Source organism: Aquarana catesbeiana, linkage group LG02 (genome assembly GCF_042186555.1).
Source record: "Aquarana catesbeiana isolate 2022-GZ linkage group LG02, ASM4218655v1, whole genome shotgun sequence".
Classification (NCBI taxonomy): Eukaryota; Metazoa; Chordata; class Amphibia; order Anura; family Ranidae; genus Aquarana; species Aquarana catesbeiana.
Genome location: NC_133325.1, coordinates 803,993,739 through 804,021,647, shown reverse-complemented (window position 1 = coordinate 804,021,647; position 27,909 = coordinate 803,993,739). Strand labels below are relative to the sequence as shown.

Below are 27,909 nucleotides of genomic sequence, written 5' to 3'. Positions count from 1 at the left end.
TAAAAATACTCAGACACTCTGGAAATATCAAGACACTCCTACCATTACCTAGAGGAGTCAGAGACATCCCAGTCCCACCTTTCCCATCCCTCCTGCCCCCTTTCCCATGTCCTACCTACCCCCTCACCCGCCCCTCCTTCCTCCCCCATCCTCATTCTCTCCCACGCCAGGTTTCTCATAACCAATACGAGACTGTAAGTCACTCATGCCACATACCAATTAAATACCCAACTTGTGATATACGTGCCAGAGACATATGAGAGGGTCTGATACGAAGAAAGAGGGGTCCCTACTCCTCGGATCGAGTTCTTCCATGAATAGCAAACCAACTATCTACTCCACACTGAATAGATGACAGTGAACAGAATACAAGGTAGTCCAATGCCGCGTACACACGGTCTGACTTTTCGGCTACAAAAGTCCGACAGCCTGTCCGACAGACTTTCGACTGACTTTTGGCGGACTTTTGGCGGACTTTTGGCAGACTTTTGGCGGACTTGCGGCAGACTTTCTTACGAACGGACTTGCCTGCATACGATCACACAAAAGTCCGACGGATTCGTACGTGATGACGCACACCGGACTAAAATAAGGAAGTTGATAGCCAGTAGCCAATAGCTGCCCTAGCGTGGGTTTTTGGCCCGTCGGACTAGCATACAGACGAGCGGATTTCGGGGTCCGGCGTAGTTACGGCGTAAAGATTTGAAGCATGTTTCAAATCTAAAGTCCGTCAGATTTGCGGCTGGAAAAGTCCGCTGAAAGTCCGGGGAAGCCCACACACCATCGGATTGTCAGCCAGCTTTAGTCCGTCAGCGTCTGTCGGACGAAAAGTCCGACCGTGTGTACGCGGCATTAGTTCTTAGGCTGTTAAGACCCTCTCACAGATACATGTTGGGTACTATACCCCTTATCAACTATGATAGTATGTTTGCGACCTTCAAGCCCGGCTGGGATCTCTCTTAAGTTTTAAACTCATACTGTAATAGTATTCATGATCTATGTTTACTGTTGTTTGTAACACAATTGCTGTAAAGACTTTATAATCTTCAATAAAATATTTGAAACAAAAGAAATGTCATTTTGCTGTCAGACTGTTCTAAACACAGGAAACATGCGCCCCTTTACAGGCATACTATAGACACCCCTCAGGTACGAAATTTAAAGGAATATTACACTTTTATTGATTGACTTTAAGCATTATTAAAATCACTGCTCCTGAAAAAACGGACGTTTTTAAAACTTTTTTTGCATTGATCCATGTCCCCTGGGGCAGGACCCAGGTCCCCAAACACTTTTTATGACAATAACTTGCATATTAGCCTTTAAAATGAGCACTTTTGATTTCTCCCATAGACTTTTAAATGGTGTTCTGCTGCTTTCGAATTTGCTGCGAACACCCCAAATTGTTCGCTATTCAGCGAACGGGCGAACAGCCAATGTTCGAGTGGAACTCATGTTCGACCCGAACAGACAGCCCATCCCTAGTGGGGAGTATGGAGGTGGAACCTGTCTTAATTAACCACTTCAATACCAAGCACTTTTACCCCCTTCCTGCCCAGGCCAATTTTCAGCTTTCAGCGCTGTAACATTTTGAATGACAATTGCGCGGCCATGTAACGCTGTACCCATATGACATTTTTATAACTTTTTTCCCCACAAACAGAGCTTTCTTTTGGGGGTATTTGATCACCTCTGCGGTTTTTATTTTTTGCACTATAAACAAAAAAAGTGTGACAATTTAGAAAAAAACGCAATATTTTTTACTTTTTGCTATAATAAATATCCCCGATTTACTTAAGAAATTCTTTTTTCTCAGTTTAGGCCGATACGTATTCTTCTACATGTTTTTGGTAAAAAAAAAAATCGCAATAAGCGTATATCGATTGGTTTGCACAAAAGTTATAGCGTCTACAAAATAGGGGAAAGATTTATGGCATTTTTATTATTATTATTATTATTTTTACTAGTAATGGTGGTGATCAGCGATTTCTATCGGGACTGTGACATTGCGGTGGATAGATCGGACACTTTTTTGAAACCATTGACATTTATACAGTGATCAGTGCTATAAATAGCCACTGATTACTCTGTAAATGTCACTGGCAGGGAAGGGGTTAACACTAGGGGGCGATCAAGGGGTTAAGTGTGTTCCCTGACTGTGTGTTCTAACTGTAGGGGGGATGGGACTGACTGGGGGAGGAGACCGATCGTTGTTCCTACATACTAGGAACACACAATCTGTCTCCTCTCCCCTTAACGGACGTGGATTTGTGTGTTTTCACACACAGATCCAAGTTCCTGCTCTGTCACGAGTGATCGCGGGTGCCCGGCGGACATTGCAGCCGCTGGGCACGTGCATCGGCTCTTTGGTGCAGGCCCTATGCTGGTGGGAAGCCAAGGACGTCATATGACGCCCACCTTGCGGAGAGCCACCTTGCGGACGTCATATGACTATGGGCAGGATGGGAAGTGGTTAAAGGGTAACTCCACTTTCCTGGGAAAAAAAATAGCAAATAAAATAAAAATAATAATAATATAGAGTATACAATTGCGACACAAGTCATATTGTAATTAAATGTTATAAAAAATGACCTTTCCTTTTCCGTCTGCAGACGCTCTGATTTTCTGTAAAATTCAATATGGTCACCTGGAGGCGCTCTGTATAGAGAATGTATACAGACACCACTCAGAAACTTCATTTTCTGCTTGTGTGATTGGCTCACTGGTTTTCCCAGAAGTCTGCACTAAGATACAAGTCAGATTTCTGGCATCCCCTGCAACAAAAATGTCATTTTTGGTAGGATACCTCCAGTAGGAAATCACATCTAAAGGGATGCAGACCCTGCAATTTTCCTCATTAGAGCCTTGCAGGTGCAGCAGCTGGTTGATAATTATCTAAGCGCTCCCATTAGGCTCATGTCCGCACATGAACACAGAGAAACACACAGGGATTTCTTCAGAATAACAAAAGGTAGGAATCTGCAACAAGGTTTGTTAATATCCTTGCAAGGTACAGAGATCACCCAGAGGGGAATGTTTTTTTCTCAACAAAAGTGGAGTTACACTTTAACCACTTGAACTCTGGAAGATTTACCCCCTTTCATGACCAGGCCATGTTTTGCTATACGGAACTGCGTTACTTTAACTGACAATTGCGCGGTCGTGCGACGCTGTACATATATGAAATTGATGTCATTTTGTTCCTAACAAATAGAGCTTTCTTTTGCTTGTGTTTGATTACCTCTGCATTTTTTTTTAATATTTTGCTCTATAAACTTAAAAAGACCGTCAATTTTGAAAAAAAAAACAATATTTTTTACTTTACTTTACTGCTATAAAATGTATCCAATAATTTTTATTTTTTTTTAATCAAATTTTTTCTTCAGTTTAGGCCAATGTTTTTGGTAATAAAAATCAAATAAGCGTATATTGGTTTGTGCAAAAGTTAAAACGTCTACAAACTTTGAGATATTATTAATATTTTTTTTTTACCAGCAATGGTGTCGATCAGCGACTTATAGCGGGACTGCGATATTGCATCAAACAATCTGACACTAACTGACACTTTGTGGGAACCATTGACACTAATACAGTGATCAGTGCTAAAAATATGTATTATCAGGGCCGTCTTTAATCACTTTTAGCCCCGGAAGATTTTTCCCCTTAATGACCAGGCCATTTTTTGCGATACGGCACTGCGTCACTTTAACTGACAATTGTGCAGCCGTGCGACGTTGTACCCAAACAAAATGTATGTCCTTTTTTTCCCATAAATAGAGCTTTCTTTTGTTGGCATTTGATCACCTCTGCGGTTTTTATTTTTTGCACTATAATAAAAAGAAAGCTACAATTTTAAATAAAAAAAACACAATATTTTTTACATTTTGCTATAATAAATATTAAAAAAATACAGTTTAGTCAGATATGTATTCTTCTACATATTTTTGGTAAAAAAAATGCACTAAGCGTATATTGATTGGTTTGCGCAAAAGGTATAGTTACATATACAAAATAGGGGATAGATTTATGGAATTTTTATGGCATTTTTATTATTATTTTTATTTTACTAGTAATGGCGGTGATCAGCGATTTTTAGCGGTACTGTGACATCGCGGCGGACAAAACGGACACTTTTGACACTTTTTTGGGACCATTGACATTTATACAGCAATCAGACCTAAAAATAGCCACTGATTATTGTATAAATTTCACTGGCAGGGAAGGAGTTAACACTGGGGGGGGTGATCAAGGGGTTAAATGTGTTCCCTCGTGTGTGTTTCTAACGGAGGGGGGGGGACTGACTGGAGGAGGAGACCGATCGTTGTTCATAATTACTAGGAACAGCAGATTTGTCTCTCCTCTCCTGTCAGAACGGGGATTTGTGTGTTTACATACACAGATCCCCATTCTGGCTCTCGTACCAGCGATCGCGGGTGGCCGGCGGACAAACGGGGCAGCTGCCCTGGACCCAGATATTGTTGTGGGGCCCAACATCTGGTCAGATAGTGCAGCTGTAGCTGAAGGGAAAAGGAAGCAGTAAGCCACACCATGACGGACACCGGAGCTGGCCGAGTGGAGAGACACACTGACAAGGGGCTGCAGGGGCTGGAGGAGTGAGGGAGGACAGCAGAGAGAAGGCAATGACATTTCTCAGGCAGCATGGATGAGCGGAAAGTCAATGGACGGGGAGAGTTCTGACTTGTCGGCAAGGATGACCAGACAGCTGGAATGTTCAACAACCTGAATTAGCTCATTTGTCCTGCTGAGTTGAACTCTTTCACTGCTTTAGCCACTGAATTATCACTCATCTCTGCCTCTTTGCTTGCTGTGATCACTGACAGGATTGTTTTGAAGGTAATCCTAGTCGGCTTCATTATCCCCATCTTTTCTGCCACATGTTACATTCTGTTGCACTGCAAGGCAACACTTCTACTCTGGCAAGGGGACTGCTGTGTGAGTTTGTATCATATTCGATCTAACAACCAATCAGTTAGCAGTAATGGTGTGCAGTAACCTCTGGCAACCAATTAGCAAGCAGAAATGATGCGTGGTAACCTGTAGCAACCAGTCAGCAAATAGAAAATATATGCTGTAACTTCTAGCAACTAGTCAGTGAGCCTTAATGTGTGCTGTAAACTCTAACAACCAGTCAGTTAGCAGTAATGATGTGCTGTAATCCCTAGCAACTAATCAGAGAACCGAAATGTGTGCTGTAACCTCTGCAAGCCAACCAGCAAGCAGAAATGATGTGCTGTAACATTTATCAACCAGTCAGCAAGCAGTGATGATGTTCTGTAACCTCTAGCAACCAATTAGTGAGCGGTAATGATGTGCTGTAACCTCTAGCAACTAATCAGTGAGCCATAATATGTGCTCTAACCTTTAGAATCCAAACAGCAAGCAGAAATGATGTGCTGTGACCTCTAGCAACCAGTCAGTTAGCAGTAATGATGTGCTGTAACCTCTAGCAACTAATTAGAGAGCTGTAATGTGTGCTGTATCTTCTAGTAACCAATCAGCAAGCATAAATGATGTGCTGTGACCTCTAGCAACCGATCAGTTAGCAATAATGATGTGCTGTAACCCCTAGCAACTAATCAGAGAGCCGAAATGTGTGCTGTAAGCTCTGCAAGTCAACCAGCAAGCAGAAATGATGTGCTGTAACATTTAACAACCAGTCAGCGAGCAGTAATGATGTTCTGTAACCTCTAGCAACCAATTAGTTGGCAGTAATGATGTGCTGTAACATCTAGCAACTAATCAGTGAGCCATAATATGTGCTCTAACCTCTAGAAACCAAACAGCAAGCAGAAATGATGTGCTGTGACCTCTAGCAACCAGTCAGTTAGCAGTAATGATGTGCTGTAACCTCTAGCAACTAATTAGAGAGCTGTAATGTGTGCTGTATCCTCTAGTAACCAATCAGCAAGCAGATATGATGTGCTGTAACCTCCAGCAACCGGTCAGCAAGCAGTAATGATGAGCTGTAACCTCTAGCATCCAATCAGTGAGTGGTAATGATGTGCTGTAACCTCTAGCAACCAATCAGCAAGCAGAAATGATGTGCTGTAACCTCTAGCAACCAGTCAGTGAGCTGTAATGATATGATGTAACCTCTAGTAACCAGTCTGTGAGCGGTAATGATATGTTTTAACCTCTGGCAACCAATCGCAGTCACTACCTGATCTGCTGCAGAAAAAACGTATTTTGACTCTATCCGCCATTTATTGTATGTCTCAGAGGTGGAGAGCAGAATTGAATGGTAGGGGGCTGGGGGGCCCAAGAAAACGTTTGCCCAGGGTCCAAGCAATATTAAAGATGGCCCTGTGTATTGCCTCTACTCCATGATATTGGTTTCTTCACTCTATACTGAGCCATTTTAAATGGGCTGCCAACAAACCAGAATGCACAAAAAAGCACATGTGGCATTTTGTTTGATGTAGAGCACTATACTGAACGGTGTTGTATTATGGTGTGGTATGACATGTTGGAATTGCCAAATTTTCTAAGCTTTTAAAGGATCTATTTATGTGCACTGATAATAGAGCGAATGAGGTGGTCATGACAGTACGAGTGGTAACAGCATGAAGTTTATGCTGATTGTTGGCAGATATGTAATGGAAGCAGAAAGTAAATGTTGGGTGTAGAGAGGAATGTACTCTAATTGGAGGGTAAATGTTGGGTGTAGGGAGTAAATACATAAGGGGGATATGATCACCATGTATAAATACATAAGGGGGGATATGATCTCCATGTATAATACATAAGGGGGGATATGATCACCATGTATAAATACATAAGGGGGGATATGATCTCCATGTATAAATACATAAGGGGGATATGATCACCATGTATAAATACATAAGGGGGGATATGATCTCCATGTATAATACATAAGGGGGGATATGATCACCATGTATAAATACATAAGGGGGATATGATCTCCATGTATAAATACATAAGGAGGGATATGATCTCCATGTATAAATACATAAGGGGGGATATGATCTCCATGTATAAATACATAAGAGGGATACGATCTCAATGTATAAATACATAAGGGGGGATATGATCACCATGTATAAATACATAAGAGGGATACGATCTCAATGTATAAATACATATAAGGGGATATGATCTCCATGTATAAATACATAAGGGGGGATATGAACTCCATGTATAAATACATAAGGGGGGATATGATCTCCATGTATAAATACATAAGGGGGGATATGATCTCCATGTATAAATACATAAGGGGGGATATGATCTCCATGTATAAATACATAAGGGGGATATGATCTCCATGTATAAATACATAAGGGGGGATATGATCTCCATGTATAAATACATAAGGAGGGATATGATCTCCATGTATAAATATATAAGGGGGGGATAAGATCTCCATGTATAAATATATAAGGGGGGATATGATCACCATGTATAAATACATAAGGGGGGATATGATCTCCATGTATAATACATAAGGGGGATATGATCACATGTATAAATACATAAGGGGGGATATGATCTCCATGTATAAATACATAAGGGGGGATATGATCTCCATGTATAAATACATAAGGGGGATACGATCTCCATGTATAAATACATAAGGGGGATATGATCACCATGTATAAATACATAAGGGGGGATATGATCACCATGTATAAATACATAAGGAGGATATGATCTCCATGTATAAATACATAAGGGGGATATGATCACCATGTATAAATACATAAGGGGGGATATGATCTCCATGTATAAATACATACGGAGGGATATGATCACCATGTTTAAATACATAAGGGGGGATATGATCTATATGTATAAATACATAAGGGGGGATATGATCTCCATGTATAAATACATACGGAGGGATATGATCACCATGTTTAAATACATAAGGGGGGATATGATCTATATGTATAAATACATAAGGGGGATATGATCTCTATGTATAAATACATAAGGGGGATATGATCTCCATGTATAACTACATAAGGGGGATATGATCTCCATGTATAAATATATAAGGGGGATATGATCACCATGTATAATACATAAGGGGGATATGATCTCCATGTATAAATATATAAGGGGGATATGATCTCCATGTATAAATATATAAGGTGGGATATGATCTATATGTATAAATACATAAGGGGGGATATGAAAAAAATGATAAAAATGTAATTTGGGTACAGTGTTACATGACCGCCCAATTGTCATTCAGCGCTGAAAGCTGAAAATTGGCCTGGGAAGGAAGGGGGTAAAAGTGCCCGGTATTGAAGTGATTAGCAACAATCCTGTAAGCATTTTTTCTTCTATGTATAAAATATGCAACGACGCTTAAGTAAAGAATGTTCACAAAGAAGCAGAAGTGAGTTAAAGGAGTTAAATGTTTGTGTCTCCATTTGCGTTTGTTCTTCTAACAAAGTATTTCAAAATATGTTACAAAAGACAGGGGAACGTGTGTGAACAAGTCTTGTTCCACAAGAACTCAGGAAGCAGAGAAAGCAAATCTTGTGACGGAAGTTGATCAAACATTAGAAATCATAAACCAAAAGGATAAGTGACAGAGAGAAGGAGCCGAGCAAGACAAAGCCAGCTGAAAGAAGAGAGAAGATCTGAGGACATTTTCCAGTTAGAAGGTACACCACCCATATATATATATATATATATATATATATATATATATATATATAAAGAACAGCTATGGATATACACAAGTAGCACATAGTAGTGACGAATTGCACAGATTGAGGCATGGGGTTATTAGTGATTGATCTCTACTCCATGATATTGGTTTCTACGCTCTCTATGGAGCTACCTCTATTGGTTTCTACACTCTTGTTTTTGTGGTGGAGCTACCTAGGTTCATTTACCATCCTAAATCTGGGTCCAGCACCTCATACGAACTTGATTCTTGGTTACTTATCTCCATGGAAGCTCACAGTGTGTGGTGAAATCAGCGTAAGCCACTTCAGTACAGGAGAGGAGCCGGTACAACTGTGCAAGACTGAAGGGAAGGTTGGAGGTCAGATTATCGGATCTGGCATTCAGTATATGCTATATGTGTGTTTTTATTGGTGAAATGGTTTGGACAGCTACCTGTCACAGCAGATGCTAAAAGGTTTATGTTGCAGAGATGGGGGATGGGGAAATTGGTCCTGTTCATATAGAAAAGATTACAGGATTTTCAAAATCAAAGTGTTCCTTGACGGTAACTTTTTTTCTCTCTCTATCCAGGTGTAGTATCTGTTCTGACCATGCATATCATAAAGGTAATACATAAATTATACTTTTAATCCTGAGATACTATTAACAGACCACTATTATAGTGTACTGATGGAATGTCCTACAGAACCATCTAGAGCAGCATTTCTCAACCAAGTTCCATGGAAGCCTAGAGCTCCTTCACAGGTTGCTAGGGGTTCCATGGAATCCTAGGGTTCCTCCAGAGGTTGCTAGGGGTTCCATGGAATCCTAGGGTTCCTCCAGAGGTTGCTAGGGGTTCCATGGAATCCTAGGGTTCCTCCAGAGGTTGCTAGGGGTTCCATGGAATCCTAGGGTTCCTCCAGAGGTTGCTAGGGGTTCCATGGAATCCTAGGGTTCCTTCACAGGTTGCTAGGGGTTCCATGGAATCCTAGGGTTCCTCCAGAGGTTGCTAGGCGTTCTATGGAATCCTAGGGTTCCTCCAGATGTTCCTAGGGTCTCTTGAGCAATTGAGCAATTTTTTCTTCTCAGATATGTTCCCACTGATACCATTGATCTTTTTAGCTATGTGCAAGGGGGGAATTCTTCCCGATGACCACAAGTGTAAGGGGAATTCTTCCCACTGACCATCACACTAATCTATCATGAGTTATAGATTCAATCATTTTTAGCAGAGGTTTCCCAAGCCTGAAAAGTCATTTTAAGGTTCCCCTGTGTTGACAAGGTTGAGATAGGCTGATCTAGAAAGAATGATGGTCCACATGATGCAGATGCAGGGCTCTTGGGTTCCTGCATCACTGAGTCTCCATGTCACTTGCCCTTTAAACTATTTCACAAACTATAGAAAATGTTTCTTGAGTTTCTAACAGTAGAGCTTGTGACGCATTGGGGTTACTTAGCTCAATGGTAGCACCAAAACAGTGAGTTTACTCCACGCCAGATATAGTTTTCAGGGCTCTCCTTCCCACTTTTATTAAACGGACATCAAAACTTCACATAGGTTTGTCTTCTCTCACAGGGGGTTCTCACCATCACTACAAAAACCTAACATTCAGCCTCCTGGCCCTCTTCTGGCAGCTTTACTGCTCCAAGCACCTCTTCAGAGTCTTCCTGACCATGAAACATATCCCAGTGTTTATGCGCAGATGTTGCACCTCAGCTCTGCGTTTTCCTTACAGCTTCCTAGCTGCTTGGTCTCTTCTGGACTCTCTCTTAGGCTCAGGCCTTGCTCTGTCCCAACCTGGACACCATGGTGCACACTCCACACCAGCATCTCTCAGGACTTCCTTTACACACTGACCTCCTTGAGGGGGTGAGGCCCTGACTATCTCTGGCTCTCCTACAAAGCCAGCTCACACCTGTGCCATTAGTGTGCTTGCTTTTCCCAAAATCTAGCGTAAACCACCATATTAAACCTTGGCACGGGGTCATCCTGCTACAAGCTGTATGGATCACTAATTTTTTCCTGGGAGATGCTAATACTTGGTTACTGTGTCTGTATTTTATGTCCTCTTTATTGGTGAGGGAAACATTCCATGTCATGTCAGAGCCATAAAGGAAGTAAGTGGGGACCATCACCCTTGTTCTGATAGATCTCACATGGTAGGCGATCACAGTGGCAACTTCAGTCTACACAATATGCCAATACCCAAAATTTCCCCCACAGGAAACAAAGGCCCCCTTGTTTGAGAGCAGGTCACAATCCCTGCAAACATCAGCCAGGCTTTACCCATCATCAGTCCCAGCATCCACACAAGGAGTCTAACCTTAGCCTAGAGTCCATCACAAATGATTCCTCACAAGGACACCAGACCTGGGAGACCCATTACCTTTTCTGTTTAGCAGTGTAATGGTGGCTTCCATACTCTAGTCCACAAGTGTTTGAGGGTCATCTCATGTGGTCCTTGCACCTCATCTGCAGTTGTGGTGCCCCCCTTGTCTCCGCCCCACCTTGTCTCAGCCATCAGCAGGAGAGAGGAGGACAGAACTCCTCCACCAGATACTGCACTTCTCTGTGCAACCACAGAGAGGCTTGTCTCTGCCCACCTCCTGTCTCAGCAGGTGGCAGCAGAGAGGAGGACAGCACCCCCTCATCTCTGGTTCCCTTGGTCGCAGCATTCAGAAGACCCTGTCAGGTGACTCCAGTCCTCCTCTGGTCCTCCTCCAGACCCTGCACTTTTTGCTTCCCAGCTCCTCCCAAAGCTTATTCCTGGCAGAAACACAAGATGCACTGTGATGTAAGGGAGGGTGGGGTACTCTTGACTTCTGATGGTGGTGGTGGGGGGGCTCTTGATATCTGATGTTAGGGGGGCTGGGAATCTCTGCACATCTAGTCTTACAGAAACAACCGGCTCTTTGTGGGCAACGATAATGCTGATGCAACCAGCAATGAAACTGAGTATGTGTCAGAAACCATGAATCAGACCAAGACAGAAGTACAGTTAAATCACACTTGTTTAATAATAATAATAATAATAAAAAAAAGGTAAACAGAGTAAACCTAGTCAAAACATAGCCAGAGTTCAGGAACGGATAGTCAGACAAGCCAAAACGTAGGGGAGCCAGAGATCAGCGTAGTAGAACAGCAAGCAGGATCTGGAGCCATAAGGAATGTCAGCCAAGCGAGTCTTTAACAGGAACACAGGCGAGCGTCTCTAGAGATGTGACCAAGGCGAAGGCAGAGATCATCTGGGCTAGACTGACGAGCAGGACATCATCAACAGGTGACTCACTGTGGAGAGATAAGAGCTGGCAATTAGCCGACAGCTGAGCGGCCAGCTTTGAGAAGGAAGGGCTGAGCCCAGTCCTGACAGTATGACACCCCTGCTTTAATCATTTCTGATCCATTACCCTGAGATGTATCTCATTCTCTCCCAATATAGCCATCAAGCACTGACTGTCTTGTACTTGAATTCTCAGTCCAACTCCTGCCTCCCAAGATCCTAACATACTCCATCTGCCACTCGCAGGCTCTAAGTTAGCTCTGCTAGAATACAACACACCAATGCTAAATACATAGGGCACACTAATTGTAGATACTGTTCATTGGAAACACCAATACACTATATTGTCAAAAGTATTGGGACGCCTGCCTTTACACACACATGAACTTTAATGGCATCCCAGTCTTTGTCCGTAGGGTTCAATATTGAGTTGGCTCCGCCCTTTGCAGCTATAACAGCTTCAACTCTTCTGGGAAGGCTGTCCACAAGGTTTAGGAGTGTGCCTATGGGAATGTTTGACCATTCTTCCAGAAGGCCATTTGTGAGGTCAGGCGCTGATGTTGGACGAGAAGGCCTGACTCGCAGTCTCCGCTCTAATTCATCCCAAAGGTGTTCTATCTGGATTAGGTCACGACTCTGTGCAGACCATTCAAGTTCTTCTTCCACCCCAAGCTCGCTCATCCATGTCTTTATGGACTTTGCTTTGTGCACTGGTCCAAACAATTTGGTGGAGGGGGGATTATGGTGTGGGGTTGTTTTTCAGGGGTTGGGTTTGGCCCCTTAGTTCCAGTGAAGGGAACTCTTAAGGCGTCAGCATACCAAGACATTTTGGACAATTTCATGCTCCCAACTTTGTGGGGACAGTTTGGGGATGACCCCTTCCTGTCCCAAGATGACTGCACACCAGTGCACAAAGCAAGGTCCATAAAGACATGAATGAACGAGTTTGGGCTGGAGGAACTTGACTGCACTAAGTCCTGACCTCAACCCGATAGAACACCTTTGGAATGAATTAGAGCGGAGACTGCGAGCCAGGCCTTCTCATCCAACATCAGTGCCTGACCTCACAAATGCTCTTCTGGAAGAATGGTCAAACATTCCCATAGACACCCTCCTAAAACTTGTGGACAGCCTTCCCAGAAGAGTTGAAGCTGTTATAGCTGCAAAGGGCGGAGCCAACTCAATATTGAACCCTACGGACGAAGACTGGGATGCCATTAAAGTCCATGTGCGTGTAAAGGCAGGCGTCCCAATACTTTTGACAATACAGTGTATATGTGGAACACAGCAATACGATATACACAGGACACAGTAATGTTATACACGGTATACAGTAATACCTTAAAATGGGTATTACAGTATACAATGTGAAAGCAAAGCCAAGCTGCTCCAGGTGAGAGCAATCCCATGCTTCAACCTCATGGTGCCGGTCCAGTCCGCAATCTGGATAGGAGCCACAGGAACAGGAAAAGGTTTGACCGCAATCACAGGATTGAAGCAAAAGTGAGGTTGGAAATCATCAGACAACATTGTAGACATCATGACATCAATGCAGACCTGGCAGAGATCAACGCGTTTCATGAATTGGAATCATTATACTATGTGCCCTAAAATTAATTTGTTCCTAAAAATCTAGATTTGATAACCAGTAGTAATTATTGTGTGACATAAAAAGGTGTAACTGCCACAATTTGGCATAAATATAGCTTTCTGAATTTTTTTTATTTTTTCGGGGGGGGGGGGGGGGTTTAGTCCTAAAATGTGTATATGAGCAGAAAAACTCAAAGAACAACACTGGTGGCAAAAGGGTTAAACATGAATGAATATTTATATATACATTTCCATATTCAATTATGAACACCTGAAAAAAAAGTAACAAACTGATAACAAAACTCCCGAATTCTCAAAAAAAACCCTACATTTCTGTTTGTGATTGAGACTAATAGTGCGATATCAGGTGTGCTATGGAGGCCCCTAGTGGTCACATATCACCATTACACATAAAAAAAAAAAAAATTCTTGTTGATCCTGCCAGAAATCTTTCCTGTGCTCTCAGCCTGTGTTGATTTATATTTATTACATTGTTCTTAGTGTAGCTCTGAAGAATATGGAGCCCCTCTTCTGACAGATCAGGTGGATGATGACAGCTGATTTAAATAAAGGAGCAGGGTCTCTCCTTAAATTCATACCAGACTTGAATTTGGGGGTGACCACCATGCCATTTTGGGGTCGTTTTTGCACGGGTCCCCCTTTAAGTTCATAGCAGACTTGAATTTGGGGGTGACCACCATGCCATTTTTGGGGTCGTTTTTGCACGGGTCCCCCTTTAAGTTCATAACAGACTTGAATTTGGGGGTGATCCCACGCCATTTTTTGGGGTCGTTTTTGCACGGGTCCCCCTTTAAGTTCATAACAGACTTGAATTTGGGGGTGACCCCACGCCATTTTTTGGGGTCGTTTTTGCACGGGTCCCCCCTTTAAGTTCATAGCAGACTTGAATTTGGGGGTGATCCCACGCCATTTTTTGGGGTCGTTTTTGCATGGGTCCCCCTTTAAGTTCATAACAGACTTGAATTTGGGGGTGATCCCACGCCATTTTTTGGGGTCGTTTTTGCACGGGTCCCCCTTTAAGTTCATAGCAGACTTGAATTTGGGGGTGACCCCATGCCATTTTTCGGGGTCGTTTTTGCATGGGTCCCCCTTTAAGTTCATAGTAGACTTGAATTTGGGGGTGACCTCACGCCATTTTTTGGGGTCGTTTTTGCACGGGTCCCCCTTTAAATTCATAACAGACTTGAATTTGGGGGTGACCCCACGCCATTTTTTTGAGTCATTTTTGCACGGGTCCCCCTTTAAGTTCATAACAGACTTGAATTTGGGGGTCACGCCACGCCATTTTTCGGGGTCGTTTTTGCACGGGTCCCCCTTTAAGTTCATACCAGACCTACTGCGAATTATAGAGCAACCCCCCCACACATAGACAGTAGATGTCCTCTGGTAACCTCTATAGCAGAGCCTCATCTAGGATAAGGGTCTGGTATAGATGAAGGGAATCCCCAGCAGCTTTGTTTACAAACAGAAGGAAGAGGCCGGGAAATGTCATTTACCGGCAATTCAAACACATTGTTGTCTTTGTAAGTGTCGGCGTTGCTGTAGAAGGTTGTATACAACATGCAGATGAGCCACTTCACAGGCAGGGTCAGGGCACCCCCCACCAAATGTTATTTATTTGAGTTTTGCGTTTTTAACCTTGCACTTTAAGCAACAATAAATTTCAAACTGCTTATGGTACATTTTCTCCAGGGCAGTGCCCAGCCTTCCCCCCCCCCCATGCCACGTGTTTGACAATCCCTTGCCTATTATTGTAGGAATGAGTTAGCATGGTCACCAGTGGTGGCTGGTTGTATATATTTTTCGGCAGGTCACCCGACCTCCCGCCACAATCTCCCTTCTCCCCCCCCGGTTGGTTGGGTCACCACACGTACCTAGGTTGCAACGGCAACGGGTGGCGGCTTCCCCTGCGTCACCTCATCCCCTGCATAATGCAGTGCGTCTCCTCCTTCCATCTCCTATTGGCCAATCGAGTGACGGGTCTCAGGAGCCACTTCCTGATTAGCTGGGAGGAGAATAAGGAAAGCTATTATCACACAAGTCGGTGTGCCACCCTCATTCGAAGCCTTTTAAAGCGCCAGGCTCTAATTATGTGCTTAATAACAAAAACAAACAAAACCCATTGGAATTCATGGGTCCGGTGCCCTGCATGTAGAAAACGGGGCCTGACAAACAGAAGGGGGGGTGGCGCTCCAGCGCCCCTTAAGGACAGGCTGCCACTGATGGTCACCTCAAGAAAGGAGATATGCTACTGGCAGGATCACCAGGTGAAAATAATTTCCAACCTTGTGGTAACAGTTTAGTGAAGACCAAGGCCAGTTCCATAAAGACACATCCAAAGAGAGCAGAAGTACACTAGGGCTGAAACAACTAATCGATTAATCGACAACTAATCGATTATGAAATTAATCGATTACTATTTTCATAATCGATTAATCGGCCAGTAACATAATGGGGTTAGGAAAAGCTAAAATGAGCCCGTTATAGTACAAAAAGAGCAAGTAATCACTACTGTAAATATTACTTTCACAGTTCTACAGTAAAAAAAATGAACCCCTTACAGTAGTGATTATCTGCTTTTTTTTGTACTATAAAGGGCTAATTTTAGTTTTTTTTTTTAACTCCATTATGTTACTAAACGTCTTAGACCTGGTTGCACTACAGTTCATTCACATGGTTTCCTATGGGACGCGTTCACATCTTTGCTTTTTTTTTTTTAGCCGCTGCGTATTTGGAAAGGGTCAGGGACTTTCTTTTTAACGCAAAACGGTGCTTTTTTGGTTCAATATACTTCAATGGAGAAGCTGCAGAAAAGCATGTAATGCGTTTTTGCAGAAATTTGTGTTTTTTAATCTGCCCAACAACAAGTTGGCCAAAAAAAATGCAAAAACGCAAATCACAGCAAAATCACGTGTGCAAAAATCAAAATGCACAGCAAAAAGCACTGCAGAAACAGATCAGAAGCAAACTGCACAGGTGTATACTGAGCTTTCTGCTGGCCACACGGATCAATTTTCAGACAAGAATATTCAGACGGAAAATCTTTGTACATTCGCTGAATGAAAGAATGTTTGAAATTTCCACTTGGTTTTTAACATTCTGTTTTTAAAATGAAGGAAAATCACATACACCGTCTGAAAATTCCTTTGACCAAGAAGTTTTCACCATGGTTGAAAATGAACGTCGATTTGACCCCACTAACGATTAGAAAATCGAACTAACGTTCTTAAAATGCCTTTTTTTTTTTTTTTTTTTTTTTAAGGAAGGCATTGTTTTTTAAATAAAAAAAATTTGATCTCTGAGTCTGATGATATTTACAAGATTCACCCTTTAATAGTATATATCCTCCAATAGCGTATACATACAAATACGCATATACATATATATATCTCTTCTGTCTGTTATTCTCAGAGTGGATTAGATATTTTGCTCCCTAACCATAGTTATTTATATTTACCACTGCATAGAGATATTTAAGGATAAATTGCCTTTTTTTAAAACTTTACATATTAACTAAATTATACACCACACTTTTTTTTTTTTTTTTAAGCTTATTAACCGATTAATCGATTAATCGAAACAATAATCGGCCAACTAATCGATTATGAAAATAATCGTTAGTTGCAGCCCTAAAGTACACACTGGGAAACCACCCAGTTAAAGGAGAAACATATCGGTTTCAGCGTGTTTCCTCCTGAAGCCATGACTCCTAACGTGTTTCACCAGCACAGTCCTCTTTGAAACCTGGTAGAGGTGCATGACTTTAGGAGGGGACACGCTGAAGCCGATATGTTACTCCTTTGACCGGGTGGTTTCCTGATGTGCACTTCCACGCTCTTTGGATATGTCTTTATAGAGCCGTTTTGTACGGAGGGGCGCAGTTATGGGGGGAAAAGAGAAGGTTCTTCATCAAACTTTTACCACAAGGTTGGAAGGGATTTTCACCTGGTGATCCTACCAGTAACACACATCCTCATTAAATATTCTCACCTCAGAACTACTGAACACCTTTGGGATGGAATGCTGATGGTGAGCCAGGTCTTCTCATCCAACATGAACTCACAGATGGGCACACATTCCCACAGACACCCTAAAAAATCTGGTGGTAAGCCTTCCCAGAAGAGTGGAGAATGGTATAGCCACGAGGGGGGCGATTACACAGTATGTTAATGGCCATAGTTTTGGGATTGGATGTCCAACAAGCTCATGTTCGTGTGATGGTCAGGTGTCCTCACACTATTACCCATATAGTGTGTGTAATATGATGGCCAATCCATTACTTTTGCATCCTGCCTGACAGGTCCTCGATGTACATTGTAACTTGTATGGCCACTTTAAATCGTAGTGTATCTGGATTTTGCAAAAGCATTTGACACAGTTCCCCATAAACGTTTACTGTACAAAATAAGGTGCGTTGGCATGGACCATAGGGTGAGTACATGGATTGAAAACTGGCTACAAGGGCGAGTTCAGAGGGTGGTGATAAATGGGGAGTACTCAGAATGGTCAGGGGTGGGTAGTGGGGTTCCCCAGGGTTCTGTGCTGGGACCAATCCTATTTAATTTGTTTATAAATGACCTGGAGGATGGGATAAACAGTTCAATCTCTGTATTTGCAGACGATACTAAGCTAAGCAGGGCAATAACTTCTCTGCAGGATGTGGAAACCTTGCAAGAAGATCTGAACAAATTAATGGGGTGGGCAACTACATGGAAAATGAGGTTCAATGTAGAAAAATGTAAAATAATGTATTTGGGTGGCAAAAATATGAATGCAAGCTATACACTGGGGGGGAGAACCTCTGGGGGAATCTAGGATGGAAAAGGACCTGGGGGTCCTAGTGGATGATAGGCTCAGCAATGGCATGCAATGCCAAGCTGCTGCTAACAAAGCAAACAGAATATTGGCATTAAAAAGGGGATCATCTCCAGAGATAAAACGATAATTCTCCCGCTCTACAAGACTCTGGTCCGGCCGCACCTGGAGTATGCTGTCCAGTTCTGGGCACCAGTCCTCAGGATGGATGTACTGGAAATGGAGCGAGTACAAAGAAGGGCAACAAAGCTAATAAAGGGTCTGGAGGATCTTAGTTATGAGGAAAGGTTGCGAGCACTGAACTTATTCTCTCTGGAGAAGAGACGCTTGAGAGGGGATATGATTTCAATATACAAATACTGTACTGGTGACCCCACAATAGGGAGAAAACTTTTTCGTGGAAGGGAGTTTAATAAGACTCGTGGCCACTCATTAAAATTAGAAGAAAAGAGGTTTAACCTTAAACTACGTAGAGGGTTCTTTACTGTAAGAGCGGCAAGGATGTGGAATTCCCTTCCACAGGCGTGGTCTCAGCGGGGAGCATTGATAGCTTCCAGAAACTATTAGATAAGTACCTGAATGACCATAACATACAGGGATATACAATGTAATACTGACATATAATCACACACATAGGTTGGACTTGATGGACTTGTGTCTTTTCTCGACCTCACCTACTATGTAACTATGTTCAGAAGGATTTAGGTTGTACATAGATGTCACAATTTCTAGGCAGTCAAGTGACTAACTCTAAAGTGATTTGTCTTCTGATCACATTGTATCTTTTTCATTCTAGATTCTGAGTTTACTCTTTGCCTTTGCTGATGTCATACTGTCTGGTAAGTCGTTCTTGAAGGACATTTTGAAGCCAGCTTGTCCTGTTTGAGTATTTCCATTATTTGTCCTTTTGAAAAAAGATTCTGATGAAATCATTTTTTTGCTGATATTTAGGCACCATGCACACAGGGCAATAGATAACTTTTCCTAAACGCCTTTCCGCTCATCAGCCTCCTTTTTGCAGGAAACTAATTGCATTGACCATTAATTCATTGTGTTGGCCAAAACGATGCTGCTCCTGGATGGGGGAAGGGGGGGTCCTGCCTCTGAACTCCTGTAAACATCTTTGTGTGCATGGGCAAATAGGCTGACATACAGGGGCAAGTAGAGGTAGAAAAAAAAAAAAAAGGACAGGCACCCCTAAAAGCAGCCTTAAAGCGGGGTTCCACCCAAATTTTGAACAATATCTGTATGTATTCTCTTCCTTGCCTAGATGCTGACATGCCGTTTAAAAAAATTTAAATCGCAGTAATTACCTTTTTATTTTTCTATTCTTCTTTGCACTTCCTGGTTCTCCTCCCGTGGGAGTAGGCGTGTTTCTAGCCTCTCCCAGACTCCCGGGAGCTAGTCTCAGGCTTCCCAGGATGCCACTGAGCATGTGCGGGAACGAGCGGTGAATGCTGGGAGCACAGCATTCACCACATCCAGGAAATAAATGCTTGTGGGCTTCAAATGCCCACAATGAAGATGGAAACCGCCTGCAGTGAATAATATAAGTTATTCTTTCCGACAAAATCTGACACAGGCGGACATATTACACACAATATGTGAGTATGTAATGCTGAGAAGAAAAGTTTGTGAATGAACTCAAAAAAAATAAAACGATAGATAGGTGACACTGGTGAGCACTGCTTAGCAGTACTGATATGCACTGGTAGGTGGCACTGGTGAGCACTGCTTAGCAGTACTGATATGCACTGGTAGGTGACACTGGTGGGCACTGCTTAGCAGTACTGATATGCACTGGTAGGTGACACTGGTGGGCACTGCTTAGCAGTACTGATATGCACTGGTAGGTGACACTGGTGGGCACTGCTTAGCAGTACTGATATGCACTGGTAGGTGACACTGGTGGGCACTGTTAGCAGCAGTGGCTGTCAGTGTGCGGGAAAAAAAAAAGCCGATTACCGGCTTCTGTTTACATCACATGATCAGCTGTCATTGGCTGACAGCTGAGCACGTGGTAGAGGCCTTTACTCCAATCTGTGATCAGCTGAGTCCCATGGATGATCACAGAGCACACTGCTCACTCCGTACATGGACGCCCTCCCGGCAATTTAGGCCCATGCTGTAGTCTTTCGGCTATAGTGTGGGCGGGAAGAGGTTACAAATGCGTGTGTATGAGTCCCTTAGGCTGAGGACCATGGAACCATATGAAGGAAAATGGAATCTGGATGGATGTCAATCCCACTGTTCATGTCCTGCGATGATCTGTAGATGTTTCCAGTTTATATGTAGTGTAAATAGGAACGCGGCTTTATCAGGGGTGCCATCAAGATGCCAACAAATGGCAACATTTGACCCCCAATGACAATGACCCTCACACTGTTTTCGTTTTTTTTTACATTTTACACCGAGGTGCCTCAAGATTTTGCATACTTATAAAGGGAGCTACGACTATAAAAAAAGTCGAGAAACATTGGGCTGTGGATTGTAAAACTGGATATAGTGATAACTTGTTGCTTCATCATTATGTTTCCAGAAACGAAAGTGTTGAAATTTGTTTCAAAGTTTAGTAACAGATTAAGTGCCGGTTCACACTACAGCGACTTGGGATCCGACCTGTAAGTCCTCAAGTCGCCTCAAGTCGCTGGACATAAGAAATTACATAGAAGTGAATGAGAACCATCTTAATGTACACTACTGAAGTCACTCCGACTTCAGAAAAGGTTCCTGTACTACTTCTAGGCGACTTGTACCCATAGATTTCAATGGAAGTCGCCTCCAAGTCAGATCTCCATCTATATTGAAGCGACAGGTAAAAGAAAATAATTTACCCCGGTACTCCCCACGTTTACCCGGGCACCCCCCCCCCACGGAGCTGATTATTCTGTGATTGGCCACAGCCAAAGTCCCCTGTCCTGGAGGCGACTTTAAGTCGCATTGTAAGTTGCTCAAAGTCGCACTGAAGTCACCTCCAAAACGCCTTGCAAAGTTGTGCTGTAAGTCGGGTTGCCCCTGTGTGAACCGGCCTTTGGAGAACTATTTTTGAAGCATCATTTGAAATGTCAACATTTATTATACCAGATCCCACTTCCAGTAAATGACCTCCCTGGAGTGATGGACATGTGATGGACTTGCGGTGCACATGTGATGGACATGTGGTGGACTTGTGGTAGACATGTGATGGACATGTGATGGACATGTGGTGGACATGTGGTGGACATGTGATGGACATGTGATGGACATGTGATGGACATGTGGTGGACATGTGGTGGACATGTGATGGACATGTGATGGACATGTGGTGGACATGTGGTGGACATGTGATGGACATGTGATGGACATGTGATGGACATGTGATGGACATGTGGTGGACATGTGATGGACATGTGATGGACATGTGATGGACATGTGGTGGACATGTGGTGGACATGTGATGGACATGTGATGGACATGTGGTGGACATGTGGTGGACATGCGGTGGACATGTGATGGACATGTGGTGGACATGTGGTGGACATGTGGTGGACATGTGATGGACATGTCCGATGTAGGCAGATTATTTGGCTTCACAAAGTGTATCTAAACCTAAACAACAATGTAACACTGTATAATGCAGCTTACTGATCATTAGCTGTATTGGCTGCATTCAGTGGCGGTGCATCCATAAGGGCGCGCGGGCTCTGCCCCCTCTTTCCAGCCACCCCCTCTATCACCAATAGATAGATTCATGCATTGCATGAATCTATCTATGGCCGCCACTGCCATCCCCTATTCAGGCACCTTTTTGGGCGCAGGGCGCCTGAATTACAGCGGCGGGGGATGTTTTTGAAGCACCTGATTAGAGCCATAGGCTCTAATAGGCGTCAAAAAAGGTGACCTGCGAACGCCATGCCAATCAGGTGCTCAGATCTGTTACCTGTCACCTGATTGGCTGAAACAACAGGCGCTGTGATTGGACGCCTATCAGGCCTCCAATCATAGCAGAGGACGGGAAGAGAGGACAAGGAGCTGTCCCATCGCCACCGAGACAGGTAAGTGCAGACGGCGGGCGGGGGGCACACTGGCAGCATTTTATAAGGCACAGTGGCTGTGTTTGATGGGGCACAGTGAGGTTGCATTTGATGGGCATAGTGAGGCTGCATATGATGTCACATTGGCTGCAAATGATTGGCACAGTGGCTGCATTTGAGGCTGCACATTGGCTGTATTTGATGGGGCACAGTGGCTGCATTAGATGGACACAGTAGCTGTATTTGATGGGGCACAGTGGCTGCATTTGATGGGGCACAGTGAGGCTGCATATGATGGGCACAGTGAGGCTGCATATGATGGGCACAGTGAGGCTGCATTTGATGGGCACAGTGGCTGCATTTGATGGGCACAATATCTGCGTTTGGTGGCACAGTGGCAGCAATTGATGTTTTTTTTTCAGAATTTTTCAGTTTGTTTGCATCCCCCCAAAAATTTTGAGCACCAGCCGCCACTGGCTGCATTCATTTTCTTTTCTCAGGCTTTTCTTTTACTTTAGTGGTGATTCTTCTAGTAACCCCTCCTATCCTAAGGTGACAAGTTGACACCAGATCATTCATTTCAACAACAATCACCCCATACTTTATTATATGTGTATGTAACTGATTTTATTCAGTTGTTTACTTGTAAAAGCCTCCTTTGTGTAGACACCCAAAAGTTCTGCAATAAAAAACCAAGACACCAAAGTGCTAAAGTCCAAAAGAGTCAATGAGAAAAATTAAGATAAATGATGAGATTATAATGGGAGTCCCACAAAAGTTGTTGTAAATGAGAATATAAATCCTCAATGGTGAAACGACAATCAGTGTCTTGAAATGTCAAAGGAAGGGGTTAAACCAATATGGTTGTAGAGAAGTCTCAAGCCCCTAGAGGCCTAATGGTGACCTCCAGAGCCAGTGACTGCTGACATCCTTCTGTGTAGAGTGGGTTACGAGGCATGGTGGGTGTAATGCAAGGTGGATTGATGAGCGCCAGACACTTGTTGAATGCAAAGTGATTTATTGTCACTTAAACAGAACTGTGGGAGAGAGGGTTAGGGCCAGGACACCGTTAGGTAGATGCAATGTTAATTGTCAGACTCCGAGACTTCTATAGGTAGACAGCCATGCAGGGAAAGGCATCCAGCCAGACACCACATCTGTAGGAGTAGGACCGTTGTCTCCTTTGGCAAGAATCTTGTAACAGTTTCTAACAAAAGTTGCAACAAACTTCTTTACTTCCTCTACAATCTCCTATTGTAGATCTTCACTCAACTGAGTTCCCAGTCTTTCACTAGACTTGCTGATCCACTGCCACTGGATCCCCTGAGCTCTTCCAATCTTCTCATTCAGTATCTTCCTCAAGCGTCACCCCCGCGTCCCTGCTTGGTCCCTAGTTTGGCACTCACAGATACTCTTCAAGGGTCACCCCGCTGGCCTGCTCGGTCCCTAGCTTGGCACACAAGGCTGCTCTGCAAGTGTCTCCTCTGCTGGCTGGGACCCTGGCTTGACACTTGCTGAAGTTTCCCACTTCACCGTCCCCGGTTGGTGAGAATACTGCTCCGGCACTTGCTTCAGCCGCTCACAGTGGTTCCCTGTAACAAGGTGGATGGTCCCTTAGTGGCAACAGCTTCCCCTCTACCTCCGACCATGACAGATTCTTCTGCCGGCAGAACCGTCACTTCTGGTTGGACTGCAAACCGCAATCCCAACCCTGAGCTGCTCTCTTGCTTCTGGATAGGCCCTCAGACAGCCTAGCAGCCAGATGTTGCCGGGATAGGCCTCAGGCTCCGGCCTAGCAGCCCAGGGCAGCACAACACACGTCCACCCAGACAGCTGTCCAGGTGGCACAGAACCCCGATCACCTGACTTTACCCAAATATATAGGCCCTCCCAGCAGGCCAAGGGATCCAAGAAAATCCATGCACATTGGCAGAGATGCGCTATTCATTCTTAATCAGTCCTTGCAATGCCCTTGTCCTATCTAATGTTACCAGGTACCGGCCACCTAGCGAAAGAAGAGAGAAGTGCAGCAATTCCAGAGTTAGGTCAAAATCAATTGATCCTCTAACAATTGGCCAAGGCAACTACCACCTGGAAACTAAATTTAATAGCATCCTTGCCTAAACATCAGGGTGCTACATGGTGTATGTTCATTTGCCGTGCTGCTCCATCAACCAGAGGGAGGACTGATGGCTGCAAACATAAAGATAAAAGAGAGAGCGCACCGGCCCCTAGTGCAACACCGTTTATCGGATACAATTAAAATCAAAAAAGTAACAATGAACACTCACATGTGTTGGTATAATTAAGTGCGTCTGTTTTTGGCTGTAGTGGCTCTCCTGAGTTCAAGATTCCAGTAATCCAGGCTAAATGCACGGTAAGCTGACAGTCTCTGTCTGTGATGCATCTGCGAGCAGCCGCCGACAAGCTGCAGGAGAGCCGCCCGCTCACAGCGAGGATCCTCAAAAAACAGGAAGACTACACGGATGCATGTGCACGTGATTCTCAAACAAAACCAGCTGGTAAGTGACGCTGGTGGTTGCTAGGACTACATGTTTCAGAGGATGTAGCCTCCTTCTTCAGGTCTCTACCACTAGCCTCACTTACCAGCTGGCTTTGTTTGAGGGTCACGTGCACGTGCATCTGCATGGAGTCTCCCTGTTTTTTCAGGATTCTCGCTTTGAGCGGGTGGCTCTCGTGTAGACAGAGATTGTCAGCTTGCCTTCCCCTATATAGACCAACTGACTCCCCCCAGGCACCAAGGAATCACCCCCCCTCCCAATAACCCAATTCAATGAATATAGGCCCAGGAAAGGGAACTCGTGCACATGCATCCGTGTAGTCTTCCTGTTTTTTGAGGATCCTCGCTGTGAGCGGGCGGCTCTCGTGCAGCTTGTCGGCGGCTGCTCGCAGATACATCACAGACAGAGACTGTCATCAATGCAGCAGTCTCAACATTGCCATCAATGCAGCCTTATCAATGCCCATCTGCAGCCTCACCATTGCCATCAATGCAGCAGCCTCACCATTGCCATAAATGCAGCAGCCTCACCATTGCCATCAATGCAGCAGCCTCACCATTGCCATCAATGCAGCAGCCTCACCATTGCCATCAATGCAGCAGCCTCACCATTGCCATCAATGCATTAGCCTCACCATTGCCTTTAATGCAGCAGCCTCACCATAGTCTTTATTGCAGCAGCCTCACCATTGTCTTTATTGCAGCAGCCTCACCATAGTCTTTATTGCAGCAGCCTCACCATTGTCATCAATGCAGCAGCCTCACCATTGTCATCAATGCAGCAGCCTCACCATTGCCATCAATGCAGCAGCCTCACCATTGCCATCAATGCAGCAGCCTCACCATTGCCATCAATGCAGCAGCCTCACCATTGCCTTTAATGCAGCAGCCTCACCATTGCCATCAATGCAGCAGCCTCACCATTGCCTTTAATGCAGCAGCCTCACCATTGTCTTCACTGAAGCAGCCTCACCATTGTCATCAATGCAGCAGTCTCAACATTGCCATCAATGCAGCAGCCTCGCCATTGCCATCAATGCAGAAGCCTCACCATTGCCATCAGTGCAACAGCCTCAACATTGCCATCAGTGCAGCCTGATCGATGCCCATCTGCAGCCTAGAGGGGACAGGGAGGGGGGCGGGACAAGCACCGACAGATTACATACAATGAGAATCTCCTATGATAGACAGAACAGTGGTCCAATGGCGGCCCAGGAGACGGGACTTCCTATTACAGAGGACGCCATGTAAACAGGAGATTCTCACTGTATGTAATCTGACGGCGCTCATCCCGCCCCCCTCCCTGTCCCCTCCGAGGCAGCTAAAATTTAAGTATCAGCGTATAACACGTACATGCTATTTGCACCCGATTTTCAGGGTGAAAAGGTGCATGTTATTCACCAATAAATGCAGTAATTCACCCCTGATACCATTAGGAGACACTAATTATTTTCCACCAAGGAACTTGAGATTGTTTGGAAATTGGATAAAAAAAGATAACGCACAACTAAAAGATATAATGGAGAAGGTTAAAATGCGCACATTACAGGATTTAAAACACAAAAAAGACCTACTGATAACTGATGAATGGTGGTACTCCCAGCTGAAACACTTTGTTACCACATTGCCCCAACCAATAGGATCCGAAGAGAACCTACGGCCGTTTGAGCAGCTATGTACAGTTGCAGGTTCAAAGAAAGGGCATCTCAAGGATCTATAAAGTACTGGTGGGGCTGAATGGGCCGGAAACACCACCATTTATCGGAAAGTGGGAAGAAGAACTGGGAAAGCGAGAGAAAGATCAAGACCTAGGGAAAATACCGCGGCTGGTACATACCACGGCTATAGATAGTAACACTATAGAAATGAACTACAAATGCCGGGCACGCTGGTATTTAACACTGGATAGGCAAATGTCAAAAAGGGGTTTCGCAGCTATATTGGCGATGTTGCAACATAGTTGGAACCACGGCCCATATATGGTGGACATGTCCTAAAATAAAAAAAATATTGGAGAGAGGTGTAACAGACAATAAAGGAAATTACCAGCATAGAAATATTGGAGGATCCTTGGGGGTGTTTGTTCCCTCAGGGTTAGAATGGCAATCAAACAATATATGAGAACATTGGTCCCCCAGCTAATAAAAGCAGCCAAAAGTTTAATCCCTCGACAGTGACAGGAGAAAGATAGCCCCATGATGGAGTGTTGGTGTAAAAAAATAAACAAAACATATAAAATGGAATATCTAAGGTTCAGTGGTGAGGAGGGAATGGTCGGTTTCGAAGAGATGTGGAGAGTTTGCACAGAGTTTAAGCAGACAAGGAGATTATTATTCACAATTTATATAGCGCCAACAGTTTATGCAGTAGAGAGGGGACAGCACAATAAAAGTTCAATACAAAAGGTACAGGAGGGCCCGGCTCGTACAGCTTACATTCTAAAGAGAGGGGGTGGTGGAACAAATGGTAATAGATGCGGGCAAGGATTTGATTGGGGTGGCTCGGGGACAGTTGTTAGGTGGGTGTGGGATAGGCTTCCCTGAATAAGTGAGTTTTCAGGGATCTCTTAAAGTGGACAGGTTAGGGGCTGATCGGATATACCAGGGGAAAGCAAATTCCGGAGGATGGGAGAGGCTCTGGAGAAGTCCTGAAGACGAGCATGAGAGGAGGTAACAAGGGAGCTAGAGAGCAGGAGGTCCTGGGAGGAGCGGAGGGGACGATTTGAGCGATATCTACAGATAAGGTTGGTGATGTAGATGGGGGCGATGTTGTGGATGGCCTTGTACGTTGTGGTTAGCATTTTGAATTTTATACGGTGGGGTAGGGGAAGCCAGTGAAGTGATTGGCAGAGAGGGGCAGCAGTCATGGATTGGTTAGTGAGGTGTATTAGTCTAGCAGCAGCATTCATAATAGACTGAAGGGGGGAGGAGCCTGCGTAAGGGTAGGCCATTAAGGAGAGAGCTGCAGTAGTCAGGGCGGGAAATAAGGAGTGAATAAGTTGCTT

The 27,909-nt window shown here is 44.0% G+C and overlaps 1 protein-coding gene across 1 annotated transcript in view; it reads left to right on the top strand.

Annotated features, from left to right (window-relative positions):
- Positions 1–8,473: 8,473 nt before the first annotated feature.
- Positions 8,474–27,909, top strand: part of LOC141129486 (butyrophilin-like protein 10) — a 51,534-nt gene continuing 32,098 nt past the window's right edge. The window contains exons 1-3 of the mRNA XM_073617542.1: positions 8,474–8,657; positions 9,256–9,290; positions 19,168–19,210. Of these exons, the coding sequence (XP_073473643.1) occupies positions 9,276–9,290; positions 19,168–19,210 (58 nt within the window). The 5' untranslated portion in view covers positions 8,474–8,657; positions 9,256–9,275. The remainder of the gene's footprint in view (positions 8,658–9,255; positions 9,291–19,167; positions 19,211–27,909) is intronic.